The 27466-nt window shown below is 41.7% G+C and overlaps 2 protein-coding genes across 2 annotated transcripts; one reads left to right on the top strand and one right to left on the bottom strand.

Moving 5' to 3' along the window:
- Positions 1-118: 118 nt before the first annotated feature.
- Positions 119-25229, top strand: LOC105380276 (transmembrane protein 94). Its single transcript, XM_048626697.1, has 27 exons — positions 119-344; positions 424-680; positions 895-1002; positions 1304-1452; positions 1759-1911; positions 2955-3154; positions 3404-3617; positions 3978-4169; positions 4645-4829; positions 5808-5931; positions 6270-6404; positions 7101-7246; positions 8920-9050; positions 9601-9677; positions 12687-12889; positions 14235-14324; positions 16044-16179; positions 16525-16683; positions 16920-17128; positions 17917-18040; positions 18407-18463; positions 20331-20453; positions 23016-23180; positions 23367-23643; positions 23854-23947; positions 24208-24384; positions 24888-25229. Exons 1-27 carry the CDS (start codon positions 232-234, stop codon positions 24958-24960), a joined length of 4071 nt encoding a protein of 1356 aa, XP_048482654.1. The 5' UTR covers positions 119-231; the 3' UTR covers positions 24961-25229.
- Positions 25230-25295: 66 nt separating this feature from the next.
- On the bottom strand, positions 25296-27411 carry LOC105380228 (dual specificity mitogen-activated protein kinase kinase 6). The gene is made up of 3 exons (XM_011549745.3): positions 27082-27411; positions 26785-26950; positions 25296-26681 (listed from the first exon to the last, which is right to left on the bottom strand). The coding sequence occupies exons 1-3, from the start codon at positions 27147-27149 to the stop codon at positions 25905-25907; spliced, it is 1011 nt and encodes a 336-aa protein (XP_011548047.2). The 5' UTR covers positions 27150-27411; the 3' UTR covers positions 25296-25904.
- Between the last annotated feature and the right edge of the window lie 55 nt (positions 27412-27466).

Here is a 27466-nt window from a genome sequence, read left to right as displayed (position 1 = left end):
TTCCCCTTTTTTTATACTTGATAACGAGTTAATAAATAATGAAAATAATAATATAATGCGCTCAAAAATTTCAGGAAATCAGCTGTGTCGTTGACTTTGACAGAACGGAAAGTCGGCAACTTGACGACAAAAATGTCAAACTCAAAAATATGGTTTCTCGTTTCTTCCTCGACTGCTTTCGCGGACTTCTACAGTGAAAAGTGATGTTTTGTAAATGATAAATCATGAAAAATGGATAAAAGAAGTGATCAAATCCTAGGATTTTCAACTAAGGAAGCATTACAAAAGTTAAAGAACGATATTTCTGTGGTAATCAATGAACATCAACAGAAAAACTCACTGGGGTAAATACAATTTGTTTATTGACATAAATAGTATGTTTTTATTTTGAATAAGTTACATAACAAATATGTTTTGTTTCAGATATGGAATTCTGAGAGAAGTGGTGTCTTTTTCTTCTGATAAAGTACTGGTTTCCGGCGTTACATACATCTTAACATTTGTTTACATCTTATGTTTGTTGATAACATATTTTATTGGTGAATCAGTCCAGTCTCATCCAGTTTTGCTATTCGAAGCTCTGTTCCTATTTATATTATTAGTTATCAATTTCCTACTAGCCTTAAATGAAGAATATTTATACAGAAATGAGATACCCCTACGGGCAAAGAAAGTTTTAGGTATGAGTCAATTTATTAATATTATTTTTTTATTATTTTATCTCTCCTGATATTGAGTCTTTTAATAAAATGATTTCATAATCATCAGCAAGAACTAAAATACAAATTATATCAAAAGACCTGTTGATTCCTTGTGACACAAAATTCCATTACAACATCTCTGTTTTGTTAAGTGTAACTTTAAAAGTTTTACAGTAACTAAAATATATTCCAGAAACCCTTGATAATGCAACTGAGAGCTCAGTGTGGAAGACAGAGCACTACCCTCACCTGTGCGCTCCATTCTCACCATGTGTTACACTGCAGTGGACTTACAGAGATGGTGAGACTTATTTTGTTTCTCATTTTCATTCATGTCCATTGATAAATAATAAAAAAAAATAGTATTGTGTTACTAATAGTGCTATAGTGTGACACATATTTCCATAGCAGTGCTTTCTGATTCCAGGGTTAGTTTCTTATTCAACTCTATAAGATTTGCCATAAATCTCATTGTCCAGAGGCAATAATTTATAGTAATAAATTTTTATGTCTTAAAAAATCATAAAAATTCATCCAACTTAATCTAAAATTATTTTTTAACCTAAGATCTTCCACTAAACAACTAAACACATCACAACCAGGCACCATAGTGAACCTGCCATGGGCTCTGCTAGTGGAGGGGGACGTGGTGGTGCTGCGGCCCGGGCAGGAGGTGCCGGGGCGCTGCCGCGAGCTGCCGCCCGGCGAGGAGGAGCTGGACGCCCCGCAGACCTTCCAGCCAAATACACAGGTAGGACAGTATTTTCCGTTTGCAAAAAAGTGGCAATAGAAATTCCATTTTGTGAACAGATGATGATAGTACCTTCCACACTCTTGCCATATAGACCTCCATCACAACAAGACTTCAAGAAATTTTCTTATCCTAGAGCTAACTATGTGTAGCCCAAAATCAACATTATTTTTAATTTCATTTCCACAGCCATCTTTTCTCTTACAATACAAACCCATATATACCGACACGATCAGATGATCACCCATCTGCCTATTTATCCTTGTACCTATCCTCTTTCTCACGCACCCTTCTATAACATTCCAGAAGAAGGAGAGCTTCAGCAAGCCGCGCGTGCGCACGCCGCTGCAGAACCGCGCCTTCCGCATGCTCGAGACGCCGTGTCTGCGCAACCTGCAAGTGGCTCTAGAGAAGGCCACATCGAGACCGTTGAGTGTGTTTGAGAAGCGACGCTATCTGGTAATATGTAGTGCATTTTTATGTAATATTGTAATAGAGTCAAATGGACATGGACACATGGACAGCTAAGGTAGTGGACGCCGTCCGACCCGCTGAACCGACAACCTTAACGGTAAAACTACTGACGACAGAATGGTTTGACACTACTTGCGACAGGTCCATGTCCAGTTTAAGAGCTCCAGAACCGCGCCTTCCGCATGCTGGAGACGCCGTGTCTGCGCAACCTGCGCGTGGCTCTCGAGAAGGCCACCTCGAGACCCTTGAGTGTGTTTGAGAAGCGACGCTATCTGGTAATATTTACTGCATTTTTATGTAATATTCTAATAGAGTCGAATGGACATGGACACATGGACAGCTAAGGTACTGTGTGGACGCCGTCCGACCCACTGAACCGATAACCTTAACGGCAATTTGTTTTACGTAGCCAACGTAGGTAGGAGATAACTACTGAGTACAGAATGGTTTGGCACTACTTGCCACAGGCTCATGTCCAATGTAAGAGCTGCTGAAACGCGCCTTCCCCATGCTGGAGACGCCGTGTCTGCGCAACCTGCGAGTGGCTCTGGAGAAGGCCACCTCGAGGCCCTTGAGCGTGTTCGAGAAGCGACGGTATTTGGTATGTAGCCATCACTATCTGTAAACGGCAGGTATATAAATAAGTTTCAAAGTACTTAATTGACCTAATATGTTAAATGGAGAACGCGAAGAAGCATAGCCTGAAATCGACTTTAGACAAGTAGCCGATAGAGTCTGAGATGTTTAGTATGTGGCTTGTTTTACGTTACCAATAGCTAGCAGAAGACGGCGGAGGGCGTATTGCTGTGGCGCCTTTACAGTTTTCTGTGACAAAAACTCTATTGTTCTACTCTATTCTCTAGACAGTTGCCAGACCAAGATGGCCGTAGGCCCAGCTGTGGCGCTCCTTGGGAGTTATGAACAGGCCTTCCAGTATATAAGGGCTCCATCTTGAAAACGTCCACATTACCCTATATTATTTAATGCCCATTCGTTTTAAATTCACACTTTTATCCCCCTTTTTACAGTGCACAATAAAGCTGGTCGAGGGCATAATCCTCCCATTGGTGATCTGCATCGTGGTGACGAGCATGGTCGCGCGGCAGTGGGCGGGGCTCGGCGGCTCGCTCGCTGATTGGCTGCTGCTGCCGGTGGTCTCCACCTATCCGCTGTCGCTGCTAACGTTTTGCGTCGCTTGGCACGCGCTCAGGTGCTATGGACTCGCTAGGTTAGTAGATTTTGGTGTAAATATGGATTTTGAATATAAGCTATGGTGGTTTAATTGAAGTGAGACATTTTAGCGCCCCTTGGTTATCCACGTAGATAATCGCCTCTTGTTTAATGGTACTTCAATCACGATGTGGTGTTTAGGCGCGAATGACGATATAAAAGATTACCACATGTACACTACATAAAAACCAGCGCCACTAGCGGTCACTATTACGAAACAATTTCCAAACTAACCTTTTCCCTACAGGTTCAAGCTAATATCATCCATACGCACTCAATACGAGCACAAGTCGTCCATATCTGAAGAGGGCAGCGAGCCCCTACTCCGAGCTCTGAGCAGTACGGACCTCAAGCCCGAGTGCCTCAAGTCGCTCGCTACAACGTTTGTGAATATACTGCTGGGAAGGGAGGATATGGTGTGCCGGACTGCTAATATTGTGCAAGTGCTTGGGTCTATATCGGTGAGTGCATTTCGAAGATTGGATTGTCCTCTGATTGATGTTATTATATGTATTTAACACATGATAGAAGTTACAAAAAGTAATAGTTATACCTACCTACCTATCAATTATTATAGTAGGTTCTCTTTCAGGCGTAGGGAAATGATAAGCCAGTCAGATTATAGATTGTCATTCGTTGATTGACCATGGTGCGCCGACAAATGTGTATAAGGGGCAGTTTTTAGAAGCTCTCTTCACTCCATTACACATCTAAAACAAGGCACGAGGTCAAGCAAGACTGTGAAAAGAGACATTAATACTATTTATTTGTACCTAAGCTCAACGCCTACCTATCAATACCTACACCTTCTTTCCCCCCAGGCCCTATGCTGCATAGACAAGAAAGGCATCCTCTCCTGGCCGAACCCTACAGCAGAAAAGGTCTTCTTCCTCCGCAACTCTTCACCAGCTTCACCTAGTTCCAGTAACACCAGCTTGGGCGGGTCCATGGGGCGCGGCGACTCCACGCCCGAGCCGAGCGAGCGCCCGCACGAGCCCACCACGGTCGCTGAGGTCAGTGTTATACAGGGTGTCACATATAGCAGTAGTAGGTCATCAACTTCAGGTCGCAAACGAAGCTGCTGGACATTAGCCTCTCTAAAAGAGCGTCACCTGTGCCCTTCGGCATTCCTCATCGCAGGTCTCCCCCCGCACCCTCCTTTCCCTTTCCAAAGTCTATAATATTGACTTTGATATTATAAAACTCGTATCTAACTAAAAGAAAAATAAAATAGCGCATGTTGCATTTTATAGACGAATTAAAGAAACAACGACTATTTTATTTTTATTTAACTCTTTATTGTACAAATATTACAACTATTAACTACCGACAGCGTCGCGTACCACTCACGACCAGAGTGTCTAGCGTCACGTCTTAATTGCGCCCCGTGCTAGCCCTTCAGATGGACTTAAAAATGCCTCCTACTCTAAACTTGATTAACGAGCGTTTTTAAACACATAATACTAACCAATACAACTTTCCCCACAGGTACTAGACCTGACCCACGACCAAAACGCACCCTTCTGCGTGGAGTTCGACGACCAACGTTGGCGCCAGCACCTGACGCGGCTCAAGCCGCTGGGGCTGGCCGCCGTGCTCAACACGTGCGCGCCGCAGCCGAGGCACACGTACGCGCACTTCTGCGCGCACCTCACGTGCGAGGCGCAGCTCAGGTAACTACACTGAGTGATACAGTTTATAGTACATAGTTGGAAAAACAATATGGCTATACCCCGCGCTTCAAACGTCTAATGTGTACCCAACATTAGGCGTTTTACATAAACGCGCGCTTCTGACGATTTTATCAATGATTTCACAAAAGCGCGCGCTTCAAAACGCCTACTGGGTCTATAAGGTTACAGCGTCTACGGACCATCCAAAACTATCAGGGGGTACGTATTTTAACAAAATATTGATTTTACCAGCAAAATTAAGTTTATATTAGTGTAACCAAACCCACGATTGGGCGTAATAAATACAAGCAGAGGCTATCGAGTCATCGTATAGCCGAAATGCCATGCGAATATTAACCTCACTATGTCCAACGTTGGCGCCAACACCTGCCGCGGCTCAAGCCGCTGGGGCTGGCCGCCGTGCTCAACACGTGCGCGCCGCAGCCGAGGCACACGTACGCGCACTTCTGCGCGCACCTCACGTGCGAGGCGCAGCTCAGGTAACTACACTGAGGAATATCCTTTATAGTTGGAAAAACAATAGGTATGAGCGGGTACATACTCGTAATAGTCGTTTGAAGCGCGCACTTTTTGGTTTAGCGGATCTATAAGGTTACAGCGTCAACCGACCAATGATTTCTCAAAAGTGCGCGGTTCAAAACGACCAAGTCTATAAGGTTACAGCGTCTACGGACCGTCCAAAACAGTCAGCGAGTACGTATTTTACCAAAATATTGATTTTACCAGCAAAATAAGGTTTTTATTAGTGTAACCAAACCCAAAGTAGCGCGTAGTAAATGCAAGCCGTAGTATCGACTCATCGTAGAGCCAAAATGCCAGTATTAAACCTCACTATGTTCAACGTTGGCTTGTTTTGCGCCCCGTGTTAGCCCTTCCGAGCTGATCACTTTCCATTTTACCATACATTTAACGCCCAGTTATATATTTTATATTTATACCTATCTATCTACTCCGCAGTGAAGACCTGGTCCCGGTGACGAACCGGCGCTGCCTGTGCGAGCTGGCCAAGCAGATCGGCTTCACGGACGCCGTGGCCGAGAACTACGGCGTCGCCGACTGCCTCGCCGTGTTCAGGCATTTGGTTAGTCAGTGGAATAAACTGTCATTATTAGGGTATAGGTATTCATTGCTTGGTATAGCCCCAGTTTCACTATTCTCTGTTAGATCATAACAAGGGATTAGTTGTTGACTTATGACACATCTGTCAAGAACAATGTAACAGGGGTGTTAATAATCTAACAGACTATAATAGTGAAACTAGGCAATAGAGTCCGTATGGCTCTCTGTCCTTATTTCTTCTTAATCCAGAAACTAGGCTAGAGAGTGGAGTCGGTGTCCTTTGCGACGTTTGCCTGTTCGTATTGTTCGTGGTATTCCGCATTCATTTACGACTAATAAAGCTTATTTTTCTCCCCCCAGCAAGCGGACACGATCCGTCGCGAGACCCGCTTCGTGCGCTCGCTGCAGCTGAGCTCGCGCGTGAAGGTGCCGCTGCCGCACATGCTGGCCGTGATCGTGCGCGCCCAGCCCGAGCGCCTGCAGATGCTCACCCAGGTACAGTACAGTTCACTACAGTTGACCAATATGAAGCAGCTGGAGTGAGACCCGCTTCGTGCGCTCGCTGCAGCTGAGCTCGCGCGTGAAGGTGCCGCTGCCGCACATGCTGGCCGTGATCGTGCGCGCCCAGCCCGAGCGCCTGCAGATGCTCACCCAGGTACAGTACAGTTCACTACAGTTGACCAATATGAAGCAGCTGGAGTGAGACCCGCTTCGTGCGCTCGCTGCAGCTGAGCTCGCGCGTGAAGGTGCCGCTGCCGCACATGCTGGCCGTGATCGTGCGCGCCCAGCCCGAGCGCCTGCAGATGCTCACCCAGGTACAGTACAGTTCACTACAGTTGACCAATATGAAGCTAGAAAGCAGCTGGAGTGAGAAAAAAAAAAAGATCGAGCGGTATACCGCGCCCCAAAGAAGTAATTCGTGGTCATGGTGATGGTAACTCCAAGGAGAAAAAGGCCTCAAGATTTTACTGTACCAACCCGGTTGGTAAGTCTTGAGATTATGGAATAGAGCCTCCACTATCAGAAGAGGCTTATATCGTACACATAATAATTGTTACCTGCACGATATAAGTGGGTTGTGTGTTTATAATACCATTGAAGACAAAGTGTCACACTTATTTACTAAACCTTCTGAATACATAATATGTATTTTATTCTTTCTAACCCTAATCCAACCCTTCTCCCCCGCAGGGCACAGCGGACATAATCCTGGACTCGTGCGTGGACTACTGGGACGGGCGCGACCTCACGCCGCTCTCCGCCGCCGACCGCAAGAAGATCATCGACTTCTACCAGCGGAACTCGCTCACGGCCTACTGTACTGCCTTCGCTTACAAGTCAGTGTCTATCATCATCATCATCACGACCCATCGTGGGCACGGGTCTCCTTCCAATGTCTAGACTAGACTAGCATATAGGAGAGAGGGGTGTTCCGCGCTACGTACTAGGTATATGCAAGAAGATCATCGACTTCTACCAGCGGAACTCGCTCACGGCCTACTGTACTGCCTTCGCTTACAAGTCAGTGTCTATCATCATCATCATCACGACCCATCGTGGGCACGGGTCTCCTTCCAATTACTAGACTAGACTAGCATATAGGAGAGAGGGGTGTTCCGCGCTACGTACTAGGTATATGCAAGAAGATCATCGACTTCTACCAGCGGAACTCGCTCACGGCCTACTGTACTGCCTTCGCTTACAAGTCAGTGTCTATCATCATCATCATCACGACCCATCGTGGGCACGGGTCTCCTTCCAATGTCTAGACTAGACTAGCATATAGGAGAGAGGGGTGTTCCGCGCTACGTACTAGGTATATGCAAGAAGATCATCGACTTCTACCAGCGGAACTCGCTCACGGCCTACTGTACTGCCTTCGCTTACAAGTCAGTGTCTATCATCATCATCATCACGACCCATCGTGGGCACGGGTCTCCTTCCAATTACTAGACTAGACTAGCATATAGGAGAGAGGGGTGTTCCGCGCTACGTACTAGGTATATGCAAGAAGATCATCGACTTCTACCAGCGGAACTCGCTCACGGCCTACTGTACTGCCTTCGCTTACAAGTCAGTGTCTATCATCATCATCATCACGACCCATCGTGGGCACGGGTCTCCTTCCAATTACTAGACTAGACTAGCATATAGGAGAGAGGGGTGTTCCGCGCTACGTACTAGGTATATGCAAGAAGATCATCGACTTCTACCAGCGGAACTCGCTCACGGCCTACTGTACTGCCTTCGCTTACAAGTCAGTGTCTATCATCATCATCATCACGACCCATCGTGGGCACGGGTCTCCTTCCAATTACTAGACTAGACTAGCATATAGGAGAGAGGGGTGTTCCGCGCTACGTACTAGGTATATGCAAGAAGATCATCGACTTCTACCAGCGGAACTCGCTCACGGCCTACTGTACTGCCTTCGCTTACAAGTCAGTGTCTATCATCATCATCATCACGACCCATCGTGGGCACGGGTCTCCTTCCAATTACTAGACTAGACTAGCATATAGGAGAGAGGGGTGTGCCACGCTACACACTAGGTATATGCAAGAACATCACCAGCGGAACTCGCTCACGGCTTACTGCACTGCCTTTGCTTACAAGTAAATGATGATGATGATGATGAGTTTTAGGCAATTTATAAGTGAACCTTAGTTTCCGACATAAATTGATAAATGAACTAAAGTATCGAAGGGCCGCAATACTTATAGGTTGGATTATATTATAGGTTTCCGAATGGAAACAAAACGGAAATTTCCCTGGGTCCCCTAAGTATACGACCTTACATTAAGATAGCTGGTAGCAGAATGTGACTGGATTATGAATGCCGATAATATAGTATTGTGGTTTCTATCCTGAGGTTACGAGACGAGTTAAAAAATTACGACCTAGTGACGATAATTCTGCATAAATCCTATCAAAATCAGTCCGTCATCTTATTTTACTGATACCACTATCACTCTCTATATTCATTAACAGAAGCTGCTATTGTTTTCAGACCCCTAAACCGCGGCATATCTCCTCAACTCTCCCAAATGTACCTGGAGCTGCCAGCAGACAGTCGGCCTTTATACGCACCACTATCACAACAGTGGAGGGACACCCCTGCCCTGCACTTCCACTCTACAGGTTAGTAGTTTGTTTAGTTGATAGTAGATGGCGTTGTAAACACTTCGCATGTTGTCTCCCTCACTCTCGTTGTGTAGCCGTTTTACTGTCTCACTCGCCCGCCTTTACGAGCCACTCTCACAGCAGTGGAGGGACACACCAGCCTTGCACTTCCACTCTACAGGTTAGTAGTTTCTGTAATTGATACTAGATGACGTTGCAAACACTTCGCATGTGGTCTCCCTCACTCTCGTTGTGTAGCCGTTTGACTGTCTCACTCGACCGCTTTATGAGCCGCTCTCACAACAGTTAGTAGTTTCTATAGCTGATACTAGATGGCGTTGTAAATGCTTCGCACACTATTCGTGCCGAGGTTTACTCGCAATCCGCATGTAGTCTCCCTCCCTCTCATTTGGTAGCCATGTGTTTGTCTCACTCGCCCGCTGTACAACAATGGAGGGATACTCCCATCCTGCACTACCACTCTACAGCTATCTCCCTCACTCTCTTTGTGTAGCCGTGTGTCTGTCCCGCTTGTACTTCACTCTAATATGGTATTGTTTATTTGCAGATTCGCTTCTGTTTAATGAAGTGAACGACGAAGATGTGGACGATGTTGAGGGATACTTCGACTTGCAGTGCAATCAGGTGGGTACAACTTACCGGCATATTTAAACATACCAATCAGCTCTTAAGGGCCCGTACAGGGTGACGTGCCGCGCCAATTTTGGGTTTTCAATGCTCTTCACACAGCACACGCAGTGACACGCACACATATAAGTTTGCACAGTGGGTCGATAAACTTTTACTCGCCAACTTTATTGACGATTATGTTCAAGTACATTTTGGGTGATTTTAGGGTAAGTAAGTATAATTCTTACTTACACTGGTAGGCACCAGGAAAGAGTAGAAATTAATAGGGGTGCCACTTTACTCTATACTCGGAACCCGATTAGCTTTCTCAAACAAATGTGGTATTTACTTGTAGAAAGGTAACTAACAACACAAGTATGAAAGTGTAGATAATAAGTTTCGGGCATCCTCCAGCCAACTGAACCCCGACGACAAAGCAAAGTAAATACATAGTGTCGCAAAAGGGCTATACTAAGCCAAAAGGGGATGACTCAAGGGGTCATTCTGAACAACTTTTGTTCTACGAGATTTGCAAATTCGCGAAAAAAATATTCGTTTTCCATGGTAAAAAGTCACATGTCCAACAAAGTTAATTTCCAAACCTCGTAGAGCAAAAGTTCAGAATGACCCCCTGTCTTACTCCTTTTTACCGGACTGCCGAAAGAGGATGGTAATGTTTTTTGATTGTATGTATGTATGTTTGTCTGTTTCTTTGTTCCCTCCTGTAGCCTAAACGGCTTGATAGATTTTGATGTATGAGGTATTGTTAGAAGCGTATTGATGGCGCGATGGTTATATGCTATGTGACGTTCTATTAAAATGTACATAGCGTCCTCTAGAGGACATAACGTGATGATCGAAAAAATAATAATTCAACTTTGCCATGTAAGGTATCAAATGAAAGGGCTTGATTTTCACATTATAAAAATATGCATATTGAAGGTATTTAAATAACAACACCAAAATTATTGAAATAAAAAATGATCATGAACTACTGACGTAAAATTTCATAAAATAAAAACAACTAAAAAGTTACAAATAAAAAAATACAATTATAAACAAACGAAAAACCCGACTGTACGCTAAAAACATGAAAACAAGTCCCAATGTTAATGGAAAGTATCGCAGGCGGGGACCAACTTGACCGCCACTCAAGGCCGTTTTCTAAGTAACATTCAGCTAAATGGTGAACCCTCTGCTGGTCCCCGCCTACGATACTTTCCATTAACATTGGGACTTGTTTTCATATTTTTAGCGTGCAGTCGGGTTTTTTGTTTGTTTATAATTTGTTTAGTACTATATACCGCTTTTTCAATACCTGTAAATAAGTAATATTTTTTGGTAGCAGCATAATATTTTTAATTAATTTTAGGGTTTCGAACGTCAAAAGAAAAAAAGCAACCGTTATAGGATCTCTTTGTTGTCCGTCTGTCACCGCCCTTTTTCTCAGAAACGGGTAAAGATATCAAGCTGATATTTCACATAGATGGGGAGTAACCCAAAAAAAATATTATGGTACTCCCTGTCCCACACAAGTAAATTGGGGCTTATATTTTTTCCAGTTATTTTGATGTGTATCCTTTTTTTTCTTTGTTGTTTTGTATAAGTATGTGTTTGTTTTCTTTAAATCTGTATTTTTTTTGTTGTTGCTGTCTATGTGTCGAATAAATGTATCTTTATCTTCAAGTCACGCTATCTATCGTTTGTTTTTTTTGTGGCTACTGTCTATAGAAGAAATTCCGTCATTGACAATTTTACGTTACGAATTTATTTTTATTTATTTTATTTTTATTTTTACATTTTCGTGGAGAACCAACAGCATTTTGTTAATAAATAATTATTACTTATGAACACATAACAACTTGATGCCATTAACAGAATGAACTTAGTAAACTCAGTAAACCTAACACATCCAGAGGAAAAATAAAATCTCTTTCTCTCTCTCTGAAAAACATACTTAATAGCCCAAACTCGATGCTTTTAGCTATTAACATCTTTGAAATAAAATTGAGCCACCACCGTGTTACTGCCCTCATCAGATCCTCACGAAACCATACCTCAACCAGCACCAAGAGACTGTATTTGTGATCCCTAACCTATTGTTCATTCATTCGCTATATTCCTGCTCCTCATCAGACCTTTACGAGACTGTAATGTCACGAGAATATTGCACACTATCTAATTTAATGTATTGAATATACTGGAAGAATTATGCTTCCTCAATTTCAAATCAAATTATGTTGGTGTCATAAAAGTTGAAAAAGTGCAATGACAACCAATGTGCAGTGATTTTGTATCTGTACACGATAAGATCGCGAGCTGTCAGTGCTGCCTAAACCGACGTGACCCTTCTTTGGAGGCCAGCGGCCAACTGAGTCAAACGTCACTTGTGTTTATGATTTTATAACACAGAAAGCCGCCATAGATATTTGTATGAAGATTTGAGGGAAAAAAATTGCTCAAGTTTGCGATTAATTTACACAAAATAAGTGTGTGTTTATTAAAAAACAAGGTATTTAGCGCCTAGTCCAAGCCTATAACTTTATAATTTGATAAGAATCATATGAAAATTCTTGATGATTACGACACAGTTGTTACAATACGGGAGTGGTTTTTCGTCATATTCTGAATTTAATTTACAGTTATCCATAAGCATTTACTTAAATTCGAATGATTCAGCACCTAGCTAGACTCTTCGACTACCGGTGTGATTTTTTTCAAGGCTGTAGAGCATCATTTACTACATAATTCTATGACAATGCCAACCCTCGATTACCTATTGCTGACCCTTAACCACAGATTATATACCTACTTAATAGCAACCACTCTAAATTACCAAAATGGCGGAACTAATACATATTTATAAAAGCGAAAGGTCACGTATACACTTAATAGGAGACTCCATTTACTTTTATTCATTTTATGATTATTTTGTTAAAGGAAATAAATGTTTTTGTATTGTATTTTTTTTTTGTATACACTGACTCATCACTAATTCTCATATGTATTGTTCTCTTCTTACAGGTATTCATAGGCATGGTCACCATGCAGTACCAGGCACAAAGCGACATGGTGGAACTAATAGAGCGTCTAGAACGCGCCTGCATACGTTTCGTGCACTTCAGTAAAGAAAACGAGCTGAGGTCCCGAGTCTTCAGCGAGAAGATGGGACTTGAGTCAGGGTGGAACTGTCACATATCGCTCATGAGCGATGATGAGCCTAAAAGGTAGGGGATAAACTTGAGAATTTTATTAATGATTTTTAGTTCTTAGGTAGAAATAAAGATAGGTTATAAAAACACATAGAATTTCACCAAACGCTAACCGTATTTAGTCGCCTGTCATACGTCTGTCAGTTAGTACAAAATATATAAAAATATATATTTAAATAGGTACAATTTTAAATACTTTTAGCGTGTGGTTAAAGTGACCCTAAGTTTAACACTGACAGGAACACAAAACAAAATATTCTCTCATCTTCTATCTACTTTAGTTGACTTTTGAATGTTGATGTTTTCCTGTCTTCATCGCATAGTTGGTGTATATTTCTTCTCGTGTTCTTCATTTCTATGACTGAAACGATAATGATATCAGAAAGTATAGTGAAGCAAAATGACGCCGCCGTAACAACTGACTTAAATTACATGTGCGCTTAATGAGCCCCCTACTTTAACTAATTATAGGTTCGAGGCACCCTGGGCAGTCAAAAGACTGGCTAATCTTCTCGCCATGATGATAAACCCTTGTTCAGCTCTAGAGTATATTCATCGACACGCTTAAAAATTATCGCAGTGGTAATAAGTTTGCTTCCCTATACTTGCTGAAAAAATAGAAGGAACTTTTTATTTATTTTGGTCAATGTTTTAATTTAAGATGTAAAACAATTTTAACCAAATTCTCAACAGATCATCACAGTTGGTTGGTAATAAACCGGACGGAACCATCAAATCACTAACTCAACGCGATTCGTGGTAACTTTACATCCTAGCCACTTGAGATGTGCGCTTGAATCTGATTGGAGCAACGAACCCACCAGAGATGCATGATGGAAACATCTACCAATGGCCACACAGTATTTTCCATGCTCAGTTTAGCTATTGGTGGATATTTTCATCGCGCACTGCTCATTTGTTTTACAACGCTGTTGTACATAGGCTCCCCAATCCCTCTTCCTAGAGTCAAAGTTATCTACTACTCATTCGCGGATTCCTAGTATATGTTTAACAACTCAATCATAAATTTTATCCACTCCTAACCCAATGCTAAAAGTGTGATTCATCAAAAGCAAGGTATCATAAAATATTCCAATGGATAATTAAAAAAAAACTAACTTCCCAACATCTGTCAATAATCCTCTACAAAGGACAAGGAACATCATAAAAACTATATCCTCAGCCCTCCTCATCCATCCACTACCGACTAAGTCCAAAGCGCTGAAAGCGTCCAACGCTGCGTTTGTCTATGCGTGGTCTCCATCTTGTGGCAGGCAAACTGCTACTTCATCTTCCAAATGTCATCAATACTAACTGGTCAGCCAACTCTGGTGGTACAATAAAGAGTGGTGTCCCACAGCGGGTCGCCGCCGCCGGGTCGCGAGGCGCCGGCGAGGCAGCGCGCGGCCACTAACCCGCCACTCACTAACCGGCTTCCGTATGTCAATAGGTGCGTGTCACTTCATACCGTGCACGGTTAGCTGCTTAAGTAGCTGACCATTTTTGTACCTTGTCAAACTGACGAACCGTCAATGAATTGATAGGCGGTTTCAGATTGACAAGGTATAAAAGTGTATTTATTTATGTGTACAGCTACTTATGCCGCTGACTGTACGTATTACGCTTGAGTCATTAAAAACGTGCGAACTCAGTTATAAATCATCTTATCAGACATCCCGCTAGCACTTATGTCCGCGTAGAGAGGTTTGATTTATGACTGAGTTCGGATGTTTGTAATGCCTCAAGTATAATGTATGCTAAGTGTGAGTTTTGATAGATTAACGTTTTCCCTTCTCTTCTGTCAAGTCAATGGATAGCACATATTTTATATGAACTAAGCGATGGCGGGTTGCAGCTGGCCGCATTTTCGTATATATAACATACCTACGAGTGTCTTTTGTGTTACGCTCAGCCCACAATGCAACAATATCTGATTAAGGCGCTTAAAATCATCAAAACTGACACTTTGCAGGTTCAGGGTATTTAATTTAATTTTAAATTCGGTAGTGATTTCGTTCTACATCGACTCTCAAGCGTATAGAACGAATTCATACAACCAGAATATTATAGAGGTAATATAAATTATGGAGTAGTTAGTGTAATGCTTGCTATTTTTTATTTATTTCTGCATGCGATTCAACCCTCTAACACTTCACATAACATGTACAGTACATTATTTGATAAGTATATAAGTACAGTTATTTAGTTGTGTACCTAGGTTCTTGTGATTAACTGGAAAATTCCATCCCTAAGGGCGGATTCGACCAACGTCGAGTAACTTTTTACTCACGAGTAAAGTACTAGTTACTCGCGAGTAAGCAGATTTTGCATTCTACCAAACCTGAAACCAAGATAAGTAGCTTATCCCAAGAATAAAATGTTATACCGCCAAAATTGACCGTGTAACGAGCTTATCCGAGAGTAATTTTGTAATGGCGGCAGCACATCAGCTGATTAGAAAACCGTCATAATGACATATAAACACATCTGTCAAAACATAAACTAAAGTACGTTTAAAGGCAAAGTCTCCGAATAACAACAGCGAATAAAATATTAAAACATAAACAATTTCATACTTTTATAATCCATTCAAACTAAGTTGGCATGTCATTTCTATTGCATGCTTTGAAACGCAGCTATTTTTATTTTAGTTGCATTACAGTTTCGTTCCTCGTTCATTCAATTTAATCATGGTATAACTTAGTAGAATGCAAATGTACTTATCCTGGATATTTACTCGCGTATAAATTTTATTCCGGTATAGTTATTCTCGTGTAACGTGATGTTTGGACGAATTCACCCTAAGTCACAGCAACTAATAAACCTGTTATATATTGTTTATTAAATGATACGAATATTTAAGTTAATAACCGGCTTTAACTCCAAAAAATATGTAGTAGTACTATATTAGAACCATTACTTTAAGATCATGTTCAATATTCAAGTTACGTTTTGATTTCCTTGATATTCCTTATACCATATCAATCGACAACCATTAAGGACCATCTACATTATTATGCCTCTACCATATATTGATACTACTATTCAGCCATAGATACCCAATTTTCGAGCCAAATTTGATCATTATTCAAATGTCAGTAAGGAAATCCATCCGTAAATTGGACATACCAAACGCCGTCTAACTACCAAAAACTTAAAACGATTCCAGTTCTAATAACATGGAGAAATCTAAAGCGTTGTCGATGTCGGCCCCGGGCGCTATCAACGTGGACTCTACCACGGTGAAGTTCCACAACGAGGTGTCCAAGCCGAGGCATTCTATCACTACTGCTAGCACTCTTAAGGTGAGTTTTGCTTTAATAAATTAGAATGTGACTTTAAAATAGAATTTGTATGTACGGTGACCATAAATTGACCAAAATATTTGCAATGATCTTGCCAAAAGTAGCATTGATCGTGCTGCGATAAACCAATAGCGGCCGAGCGGCATAGCGTCGATTGACCAATGGCGCCCACGCTAATTCTGCATCTCCAAAGACACCTAAAAGTGTCATATACGCATAGATTTATCTAACTATGCCGCAGCAAACAGCGAACTTGCTCTTGCAACGGTTAGAAAAGAAATCATTTATGGGCGGTTGAAGGTTTAACGATCCTATCTAACTATATCCATCCCTTTCACTCCCCAGTACCGCAACAGCGTGACGACAGAGACGCAACAATCAGCGGACTCGCTCCTGCAAGGTTCAGAGGTGGACGACAGTCCCATGGACGCGTGCCGGTCGCTGTCCTGTCTCACTGACTCCACCGACCACTCCGCGCCTGTGAACTTTGATATGAGCAATCGGGTGAGGATTTTTATAACATCTGCAGCCGTATAAATACCTACTCCTCGAAGCGATGTATGTGTAGGTTCAACTGCAACTAATAACGAAATTTACATATTTTTTTTTACTTGGACAGCATTTATCAGTCGCAAATAGATGGTTAGGAGACGGTCTCCTAAGATTCTTATTTACTCTACATATTCATACATCCAAACAACAGCATCAGCACATTAATTTCGTCTGCAAATCTGTTCCAGGCGAAACTCCCCCGCGGCATCGAGAACATCCGCCCGCACATCGCTCAAGTCGACAACGTGCCTCTCCTCGTCTCCCTGTTCACGGACTGCACCGCGCGCAGCGTGCGCCTCATGACGGAGATCATGCAGGAGTGTGGCGAGGTGGTGGTCATCATGGGCTCCCCGGCCAACGCGAGCAACATGCGCGCCTTCATGCAGGCCGACGCGAGGTGAGCGCGCCCAGTGTGCGGCGAGTGACGTCATCATGGGCTCCCCGGCCAACGCGAGCAACATGCGCGCCTTCATGCAGGCCGACGCGAGGTGAGCGCGCCCAGTGTGCGGCGAGTGACGTCATCATGGGCTCCCCGGCCAACGCGAGCAACATGCGCGCCTTCATGCAGGCCGACGCGAGGTGAGCGCGCCCAGTGTGCGGCGAGTGACGTCATCATGGGCTCCCCGGCCAACGCGAGCAACATGCGCGCCTTCATGCAGGCCGACGCGAGGTGAGCGCGCCCAGTGTGCGGCGAGTGACGTCATCATGGGCTCCCCGGCCAGAGATAATAGACAGGCATTTTTTTTATTTTCACAATTTTCATAATTTCAATCTTCTGTCGCTGAAACACTATTTTTGTATGAACCAAAGGATGAATGAGGTTAAACATAACAACCCCAATACTGAAGAATCGCTTAAAAATAAGGGGGTTGTGGTACTAAATTAATATATTGAATCATATGGTACATCGAAATTTCACATTGGAAAAATATCACCTGATGAGACGATTCAGAGCACCCTCGTTGCCGTGTCCGCAGTCGGACAGCTTCTGATCCGTCGAGAGTTCGAGCGATCACTTTTATACCAGCTTGACGACCGGAGTGGGGAGTAGTAATTTGCACGTGCAGCTTTTTTGCGTTGACAAGTGCGCACTTGTTGCCTCCTAGTACGAATTGTTGAGTACACCCACAAATATAATTTGTAGGCAATAACTTTAATTAAAAACTATAACATTAATATTTCCAGCATAGCGGTAGAGCCCCTGTACCCGGTGCTGTGTCAGAAGATGCCTCCCTATGAAGTGCCCACCAAGTGCATCGGGCCCATCGACCTGGCGCGCGCGCTCAACTCCATACCCTGTTCCCTTTCGGTAAGACTGCTTTTTCTTTACTGTTTGTTTTACAGCCAGTTTCAATACTCTATCTATCGATAGCTGACTGTTACTATATCATACGATTATGACACATAAAAAGTAGCATTCTATCAAAATCGTATGAAAGTAACTGTCAGTGCCTCGTTTGTATTGTAATACATGATAAGGACCAAAATGATTCTATAGATTATATCATTATTTTATAGCACAAGGATTATCTTGCTGGAGAAGTCCGATGATAAACGGAGTATAATAACTTTTCTGTATGTTGTAAATATTGTGTGCATAAAAGTTATGAATGAAGCTGTATTTAACGCCTAACTGTATGTAACTGTATTTATTACACGCCGCATATTCGGATAGCTTCAGAATAAGTGGCAAGGACAGCCTTACTGCAATGCAAATTACTGCAGTAAATCGGTTAGTATTCACTGATGTCATATAAACATCTCTTTTATATCTTATTGCTAGTGTAGCTTATGTATGTAACCATGTTTCTTATGTAATGTACCTTCACTCTGTCATTAATTGTTTCATTGCGGCTATAAACTCTTCTTTACGTTTAAATGTATGAACAATTTCTCAAGTGCGTATGAATGATGTTTATCACAGTGGTCATATCTACTTAAGCAATTCATACGTACATTGGACACTACATCCATCCTAACTATTTTCAAAGGTGTGCCTAAACTATATAAATAGCTTTTTAACATTAAAATCTTACTATACTACTTTTTATCTAGGTGTGCTCTACCAAGTTTTTCTTCATCACTAACTATCTACATTCTTCCTTTTCTTAAATTTCGTGTAATGTGTGTCGATGTTATAGTTGTCTGTGACTGATGATTGTACGTTTTGTGTCTGTATGTCTAGGAGAAACCGATCTATGTGAGTATAAAGCTACAGCAAAATGCTTGAAAGCTGCTGCCGTGGTGTTGAATATTATATAGCAACATCAGTGTTTTATCTGTTTACAATATTATACTGATACCTGATGCAAGAGAGTCCATGGGCGTAGGTATAATATACAGGGTGTTGCAAAAGTGGTATAGTAAGCTGATAGCTCGTCATTATTATCGACATTATCGACACGACTTTTGGAAAGGGGCCGTCCATTAATCACGTGAGGCTCAAAAGGGGGGGGAGGGGGTACGGAAAACCTCACGAAACATCACGAGGGGGGAGGGGGGGGTCTCGTTAGACATCAGGTGTATTAATTTTTTTCAAAAAGTGCGAGGTATTTCTGAACCGAAATTTTGAACGGCGCAAAAATTTTAACGATTTTGAATTGATTGACTCGCCTGCCGTTGCTAAGCAACGACTTCCCGCGCTAAATTTAATTTTCGTTATATTTTTTCTAGTCAAAAATAGCCTTTACATAGACTTCCAAAAAAATACACGTGATCCAGGTGGGGGGAGGGGGGGGTGGTCCCAAACCTCACCAAATATCACCAGGGGGGAGGGGGGGGGGGGGGTCAAAAAAGGAGAAAAACGACCTCACGTGATTAATGGACGGCCCCAAATGTATCTTCCCAACCAACAACGTTTATATAGAGAAGAAATTTTTAGTTCCTGACGGCTGAAGAGTGTACCCTCTTTTTGCTTACTATACCATTTTAACAACTTGTTTGTTATGCTTTACATGTACTCCTATTTGGAAGATGCTTTGCAAAACATATTGTGCTGTGAAAGGTGAAAACAATACTTATAAGAATGAGACCAGTCTATATCGCCCTATTTGCTGTACAGGCCTCTCAATAATCCTTTTTCCTGCTTGTTACAATATATGCGCGTACACAGATGTTCAGACACTCAGGGCAAAAGCAGACGAAGCGCCGCACCGGACTTGCAACCACCAAGACGGGGCGGGGAGGGAGGAATGCGTTGCGACGTTGGAGCGGCGCCGCTCAGTTGTGTTGCGTCACAAAGAAGGACACTGCTGTCCAACGCTGCTACAGCGCCGCTGTGGCATAACAACGTTGCGCTCGTGTGCCCGCTGACAGGGTGAAATCTTTGCGGTGCGGCGCCGCAACGCACCGTGTGCTCTTGCTCTCACACACAATTTATTTCATAATTCTAACACTAAAATTCACTCACTCACACATTATTTTCTATGACACATTGTTGACTATCACGACAACTTTAAGCCACTTCAAACTTCTATCTACCCCCGTTTCAACAAGGCTCACATTTATTTTGTAATAAATACACTCACACATTGTTTCGACTATTTCACTGTAAACTCTACTCTATCCCCGTCTCAACAAGTCCCACATTAACTCACCAGATGACGCGCGACGCGGACGTGTCTCTGTTCGCGCTCATCACCATGTCCCGTCACTTCATGATGTGCGCGTGGAACTGCGTGCAGTTCTGGCTGTGCGCCGTGTGCTTCCTCACGCTCATACAGGTATGGAAAATACATTAACAAGGGTACCTACGAGTATCTATGGGTATTTTTAATAGTGTGCGGAATTGGTTACACACGCGTGATTGCCCTGCACGCGTGACACCCGCAATTATTTATTGAAATGGGTGGAAGAGTCACGCAACCCGCGCGCGTGATCAAATCCGCACGCTGTTAAAAACACCCTATAGAGATGTTAAAGATACACTTATGTTAGCTCGTAAATAAGCCACTGTATCCTATCGTAGTATCGAGGCCGAAGGGTGATGTCGTTTACCTTTATCCTGGAGTTACGTCCTTTGAAGCGAAATAGACTCGCGACTTTCTTTGCTATAAGTAATAAGATTCAATTTGTGCCTAAGGCCTATGTATAATAATTATAATGACCATTTATGTTCTTAGTTAGGTTTGTACGTACCTACCAAACATTGAGGCTTGCCCGCGTGTTCTCATAAAAAAAACGAGCGCACGATGATTTTTTATTTCATTTTGATGTTTCCGCATCGCAAATCAGACATACAGTGGCGGATTAACCTATAAGCACGACAAGCACGTGCTTGGGGCCCCGGGCCTCCAGGGGCCCCCATGCTCTGCTGCTGTTTCATTTTATACCTACATTTTATTCATCCACAATATGTCCGATGTAATGAGTTTGCACTGATTAAAGGGCCTCACGCGTAAATATTACCACAGTTTTGCCTGCGCAGGCCGGCTTGTACTGTACATGGAATACCTACTGTGCGAGTGGGTGGTAAAACTGTATACCGCGCCAACCCCGAAGCGCGGCTTGCGCATTTTTCGACATGTTTGAAATTTTAATAATTTTGCCATTCATTAGTCCTCTTTTAAATCCTTGAGTAGTTTAACATACACAAAAAAACACACATATAAAATGATTTTATAGTTTAACATATAAATGATTTTTTAAATTTTAGGTATATAAGTACAGCTAATTTTTTGTCCACTTCGATCGTGTACGGTTTTAATTTTTGGGAATAGCAGGCAACTAGACTTTTTTCTAGTAAAAAAATTCTAGTTGTTTGCAAACATTGAAAATATACCAGTAGAAGAAATAGTTCCTCATTGGGAAACATTGTTTCCAGTTTCCACGCCGACGATTTTGACAAAAATGAGGCTTGATAGCTCAGCGTACCTGCGCAGTTGTAGGATAAAGGCGGGATAGATGCCTCAGTGAGATAGGCGCCCGGTTTTTAAAAAACCTAACTTCCCAGTTCCCAACTTCGCAATTAAGAAACTAGACGCCGCAAGCCACCCGCACCTCGGGTAGCCAGGCACCGTCGAGTGGTGACGTCGCGTTTCGCTCGTGTGTGAATTCATATCCGCGGCGAACTTAACGAACGCGTAAAAAAATTAAAGTTGCATATTTGCTGTAAGTATAAATATATATTATCTCCGTCATATTTTTTATTACGTCAGTATATTGTTTCATAAAGTCTAAATAGTGGCTCATTTGTTTTTATTTACTTTAAAAAAATACGGGGCCATCATCTATCCCTGTAAAAAAGGATAGTTGCCCTGATTTTTTACGGTATAGGTGCCCCTAGGGGAATCTATTCTCCCATACATCCCGTATACCCAGATTGTGTTATAAGTGCTTTGAATATACATATAATTTTAATATTTTTTGCGTTGTTTTTATATTTTTCAAGTGTTTATGTATAGATATTTACACTTTTTATGGATTTACTTTTGACTAAGTTTTTGGTATTTTTACTGATTATAGCAGAATATGCCACAAAAATACAAAAGAAAGGAGCGTGAGCGCGTTGTTCTATGACTAAATATATTTTTTCTAAACTATATGACTTAAATACTGGGGATAAATGAAAAATACAGAAATTTTGCCATTCCATCAAGAACATGAACAAATACTTTTAGAATTTCATAGTGATGATGTTATTTACTTCATAATGACAATAAAAAGATATAAAAAACTGCAAAATACTTTTTATTTCAAATAAAATAAAGACCAAAAAATATATGAATATTATTATAATATATAAATTAATATAATATACTTGTACAGTATGAAGGGCATCTATCCTTGCTAGTATTTTCAAGGTGGGGCAACTATCCATAGGGGAAGGCATCTATCCCCAACAATGGACTTCTGCAAAAAGCTAAAATCTGAAAAATCTATAGTTTATAGGTCCAAAAAGACAAATCCCAGTTAAACATAAAGGATTAAAGTAGTTACATTCATAAGTATTATTTATGAAAAACCAATATTTTTTAAATTAGAAGAATATTTCAAAAAGTGGGGCATCTATCCCGCCTTTACCCTAGTCGTAACTGTGGTGATACTTGCGCGTGTCGTAGGCCTTTAAGGCAAGCAAATTTTTTTTAAATGTTTTACATCCTTTTTTTACACGAAAGTTATAGGACGTTTTAGCTATTGAACTGTTTTGTCACTCTTTGTCAAGGAACAAATTGTCCTAAATTAGGGGCCTACACAGGCTTTGTGCTTAGGGCCTCCAATGCTCTTAATCCGCCACTGCAGACATAAATAATGTAATTAACACTATGACTATATAAACTTCTCAGGTGGGCTCCCTCTGCTCTGCGCTTCCCCCGGCGCTGGGCGCGGGCGGCGCGCTGGCGCTCCCCGCGGCCGCCACGGCGCTGGCCGCCAGCCTCGCCTTCCCGCCCACGGACCCCGCCGTCATGCAGCGGCCCAAGGAGCCCGCCTACTCCGCTGTCAATATACGAGTAAGAGTAACTTTATTAGCCAAGGATTCTCGCCGCCGCTCACTTCCTTTACCATGATTTAGTGAGACGTTAATCTACATGTCGGGTTCAGCCATAGAGCAACCCGGACTCGCGGAGCGAGCTAGTTACAGAAAGCGGCGTAAAATGGCGGCGTCTTTTAACTAGAATTATTATACCAACCCACAGATGGCGCTGTTCATATTCTGGTGCTACGGCTGCAAATTCATCCCGGCGGTCATCTCGATCATCGTGCTCTACTGGCGAACATTGCGCGCTGTCTGCGAGCAGGTCTCACTAGCAACCAACGCGACCCAGTGCTGGATAGTGTACCCTGTGAATGTGGGCAACTACTCGTCCGAGCTTGACCTGAGTACGAGGAGCCTGCACGGCTGGGGCGATGACTTCTATGACGGGTACTACCTGGTTCAACATATCGTTATGGCGCTTACTACTGTGCATTTAAGTAAGTATGCAAAATATAGACATAATTCCACGCAAACCTCGGGCTAATTTCATACATCACTGGTTTAGTACCAAGAGGGTCGCCACCTATATACCTGATTTTCCCCAAGTTTTCACAGTTTAAAGCTATATAAATACTCATAGCTGTAATAATAATTAACAAACCACATTTTATCTGCATAGAAACTAATAAATTACATGATCTTTCCAGTTGTGATATCACTGTCGTTCGTGCATCGACAATCTTCCATATGGCAGAAGAGTTTCTGGTCTAACAAAGTGTGGTGTATTACTGTGGTTGTTATGTAAGTCATTTTAAATTTTCCCTTCCCTTCTTACATAGCCTCTTCATTATTACAAAATATGACATTAATTATACATTATGGTAAAGAAAGCATGCGGCTCAAAGCAACATATAAAGACTAGACGATTAATCCAAGAAGAAAACCACAGTTACACGGAAATGATGTGTGCTGTTTTGGTGCCAAATAAATACCCTTTTTGTAGGTATAGTGAATAGAAGCTTACTACAAGCTTCTTATACCTAATAAACCACTATTTCCAGCTTGATCCTCCAAAGCATCTCAAGCTTGTCCTGGCTGAGCTCTAGCCACGGCGAGTGCGCGCGCTGGCGCGTGTGCGGGCGCCGCTACTCCGTGCCCTGGGCGCTGCTGGTCGCCTACTGCGCCTCGCCGATTGTGGTCTTCGGGCTGAACGAGTTCATCAAGTGGCAGGAGATCAAGTGAGTGTACACTGTACAGTTGTGTTTGGGAAATTGGTGGTGTAACGTTTGTTGATGAAGAAAAAGAAATAAAATGGCGTCTCACCCTATTCGAAGTAATAGTAGGTCTTTCTATACTTACACTGCATTTAGATACAGCAAGACTGTTTACCTTTTGTGCCAAGTAAGAATGAATGCAGTATAGCTACTTGCACTTATGGAACGGCTGACATTATTGTTTCTTTATCTAAACACGTTATAATGTTATACACTGACGGGCAATGAAAATGTTCACTGAGAAAAGCACCAATTTACTCCTAAACGGGAAAAGCAAGCTTAATTGAACGATGAAGCACATTTATCAGAGCATTAGGATTATATTTAGTGTCGGCATTTTGTGAGTGGAACTATTTCATTGCCTGTGAGTGTAGTAAGTTCTACAGTAATCACTATATACTTTATTTCTAGATATTTTTTACATATTCTTTAAATAGCAGAGTACTAATTAAATATTTTTATTTCAGAGCCGATATAAGGAATCAGCGCCGCGCCAGATTAGACTTCGGCACGAAACTTGGCATGAACTCGCCATTTTAAAGGGTTACAATACATTATTGTAAGGTATTAGCGCTTACTTTAACTAGTCAATTACGCTTTAGTAGAAACCAAATTATTTTCTAATTGTTATTCGACTAACAGTTTGCCTACATGACTTATCTATTTAATTTTAAGGGAAAATGTTTTTTACATCGTACATATTTGTTTACGTACCAATGATGTGCTATTTTTATGAACTTACTCAATTTCTACTGTGCCTATGTAACTTGTTTTTGACGAATTTATTTTTCAATAAATGGTGTAAACTATTGCATTTGTTTTAGTCATAAAACCTCAAAACTATTGGAATAAAATACTTAATAAAAATAATTTTAAAGGTTTTCTGAACAAATATTTTATTAGGTATACTATGTAATTTAATTTGTGATGTACATTGTAAACCGCAGTCCAGCCACAAGTGCTCAATAACATTTAGTTGTCAATTACCGCGAGGACTATCACTGATGTTGCAATCACTACTCATATTGTTATTGTCCTTTTAATGTTAACACCTTACTAGGTAAATGCTCAGAAACAAGGACAGAGTAACAGTAAATAATCATACAAATAGGGCTTTCATATTCAGTGACTGCAACGCCAACAATAATTTCTTATATTGAGGTCAGAATAAATCGTATTTCTAAACCTAATAACATAATTATATTTATGATTAATACAACTCAACGCTACGTATAATAGTTACATAAAATAATTAGTCCATGAAACTTAAAGCTCAGACTATTGGGGAAATAGATGTATAAATTTTTCGATTTCATGATCAACCAAACTGAAATCTTACACCTTCAAGTTTCAGAAATTAACAGACACTTTAGTAACATAATATTTTTGTTAATAACAATTTGCATTATTTTAGCAACAAACTATATGTTACTGTTAGTTACTAACACTTGTACTTAAAGGTAAATTATTGAGACATCCTAGTACTAGGAATCATCGGGTAAGTCTAGGATTTCTATAACAAAGGAAGCAACATTGGTCTCCTTCTGACTGTGTTCCTGGCAAAACTGATGTGCTAGGAGTGCATCATAGTTGGGTCTCAGCTTGTAGTCTTTCTGCAAACATTTTGTAATCATGTCTTCAAATTCTGGTGAGAAGTCTCCACTGGGCAGTCTCGGTGGTGCATCTGTTACCACCTGCTTGAGTTGTTCAAATGGTGTCACCCATGTCTTGTATGGGAACTTGCCTGTAGCCAGTTCTATCATTGATATTCCTAGTGACCAAACATCACTTCTGATGTCATATTGCCCAGGGTTCCCAGTGGGGTCAATTCTTTCAGGTGCCATATAGGGCTTGCACCCCGCATCAACTGTTTTAGCAACAGAGTCAACAAGGTACCCAGATATACCAAAGTCACACATCTTGACCTCTCCTTTTCTGTTGATTAGAATATTTGAGGGTTTCACATCTCTGTGTATGACTCTCAGCTTTGAGTATAGGTAGTGTAAGGCACTCACAACTGAAAAGGCAACTTTTCCAAGAATATTTTCTGGGATAGTCCTGTTGTTTTTGTAGACTTTAGTGTAGAATTTGTCAAGACTCATGTCCATGACCTCCATGCAGATCCAGACGTCTCCTTCCCTGAACAGAGCTCCGTAGAAATGCACAGTGTACGGACATGCACTGGCTCTCATAGAGATATCGAGATCCATTAGTAGACGTTTCTGTTCCAGAGATTGACTGTTTAGACTGGCCGTGATCCTCTGTAAATGTAAAATTGAGATAAAAGTTAGTAAGTGAGTGAGTTTTATGATTATTATGTATGTACTTATAAGAGAGTGGCAAACATGATAGTTTAGTCCTAACCTTGACAGCCATGATGGTGTCACTGGGCTTGTGGTGCATCTTCTCCACGATGCCGTAGGCGCCGCGGCCGAGGTCCTCAATCTTGACAAGGTCATCTGCGTGCACTGTGAATGTCTTATCATCTACTGTTATGGTTGTTTGTTTGTCCAAGTTGCGAGGAGGTGTCCTGTAAAGAGTATAATGTTATGTTTTTGGCAATGTTATCAATACCGGCCTGTGGTAGTAGGATACATGCAGAAGATGTTTGCATTTTGGAGGAATTTGAAGAACTCAGCTTTTCTCATACTATGTACTTACACATCCACTTGCTCTGGCTGAGGCTTAAAATTAAAGCCGGGTGGCGGTGGTCTTCTTCTACCAGACATTGTTAACCTCACGGGATAACTGCTTCACCAAAAATGTAAAAATAAACTGAAAATCTAACTCGTTCCAAAAAATACCTACAATGCTCACTTAACAGAATACCATTTTTTGGGATATAAATGAACCCAACTGATATCTTGGTATTTATATTAGTCCCCAACTATGCGTAAACAACAAATTCAAAGCAATTTTTCTTATAATTTCAGAAATTTACAAAAAAATCTGCTGCTGTTTTTTGATAGCTCAAATAATAATGTTGCCAGACGAAAAAATATATAATTAAATTGGAAATTATTTTAGCTGGCTACCCCAGATAAGT

This window comes from Plutella xylostella, chromosome 17 (genome assembly GCF_932276165.1).
Source record: "Plutella xylostella chromosome 17, ilPluXylo3.1, whole genome shotgun sequence".
NCBI classification, from domain to species: domain Eukaryota; kingdom Metazoa; phylum Arthropoda; class Insecta; order Lepidoptera; family Plutellidae; genus Plutella; species Plutella xylostella.
This window is presented reverse-complemented; position numbering and strand designations above follow the sequence as displayed.

Coding starts and splice junctions, on each gene's coding strand:
- LOC105380276 (XM_048626697.1), top strand. CDS start 232: ATGGATAAAAGAAGTGATCAAATCCTAGGATTTTCAACTAAGGAAGCA. Junction 1,912..2,954: donor TTGAGAAGCGACGCTATCTG/GTAATATGTAGT, acceptor CCCTTTTTACAG/TGCACAATAAAGCTGGTCGA. Junction 23,181..23,366: donor ACTCCGCTGTCAATATACGA/GTAAGAGTAACT, acceptor ACCAACCCACAG/ATGGCGCTGTTCATATTCTG.
- LOC105380228 (XM_011549745.3), bottom strand. CDS start 27,149: ATGTCTGGTAGAAGAAGACCACCGCCACCCGGCTTTAATTTTAAGCCT. Junction 26,951..27,081: donor CAGCCAGAGCAAGTGGATGT/GTAAGTACATAG, acceptor TACTCTTTACAG/GACACCTCCTCGCAACTTGG. Junction 26,682..26,784: donor ACACCATCATGGCTGTCAAG/GTTAGGACTAAA, acceptor TTACATTTACAG/AGGATCACGGCCAGTCTAAA.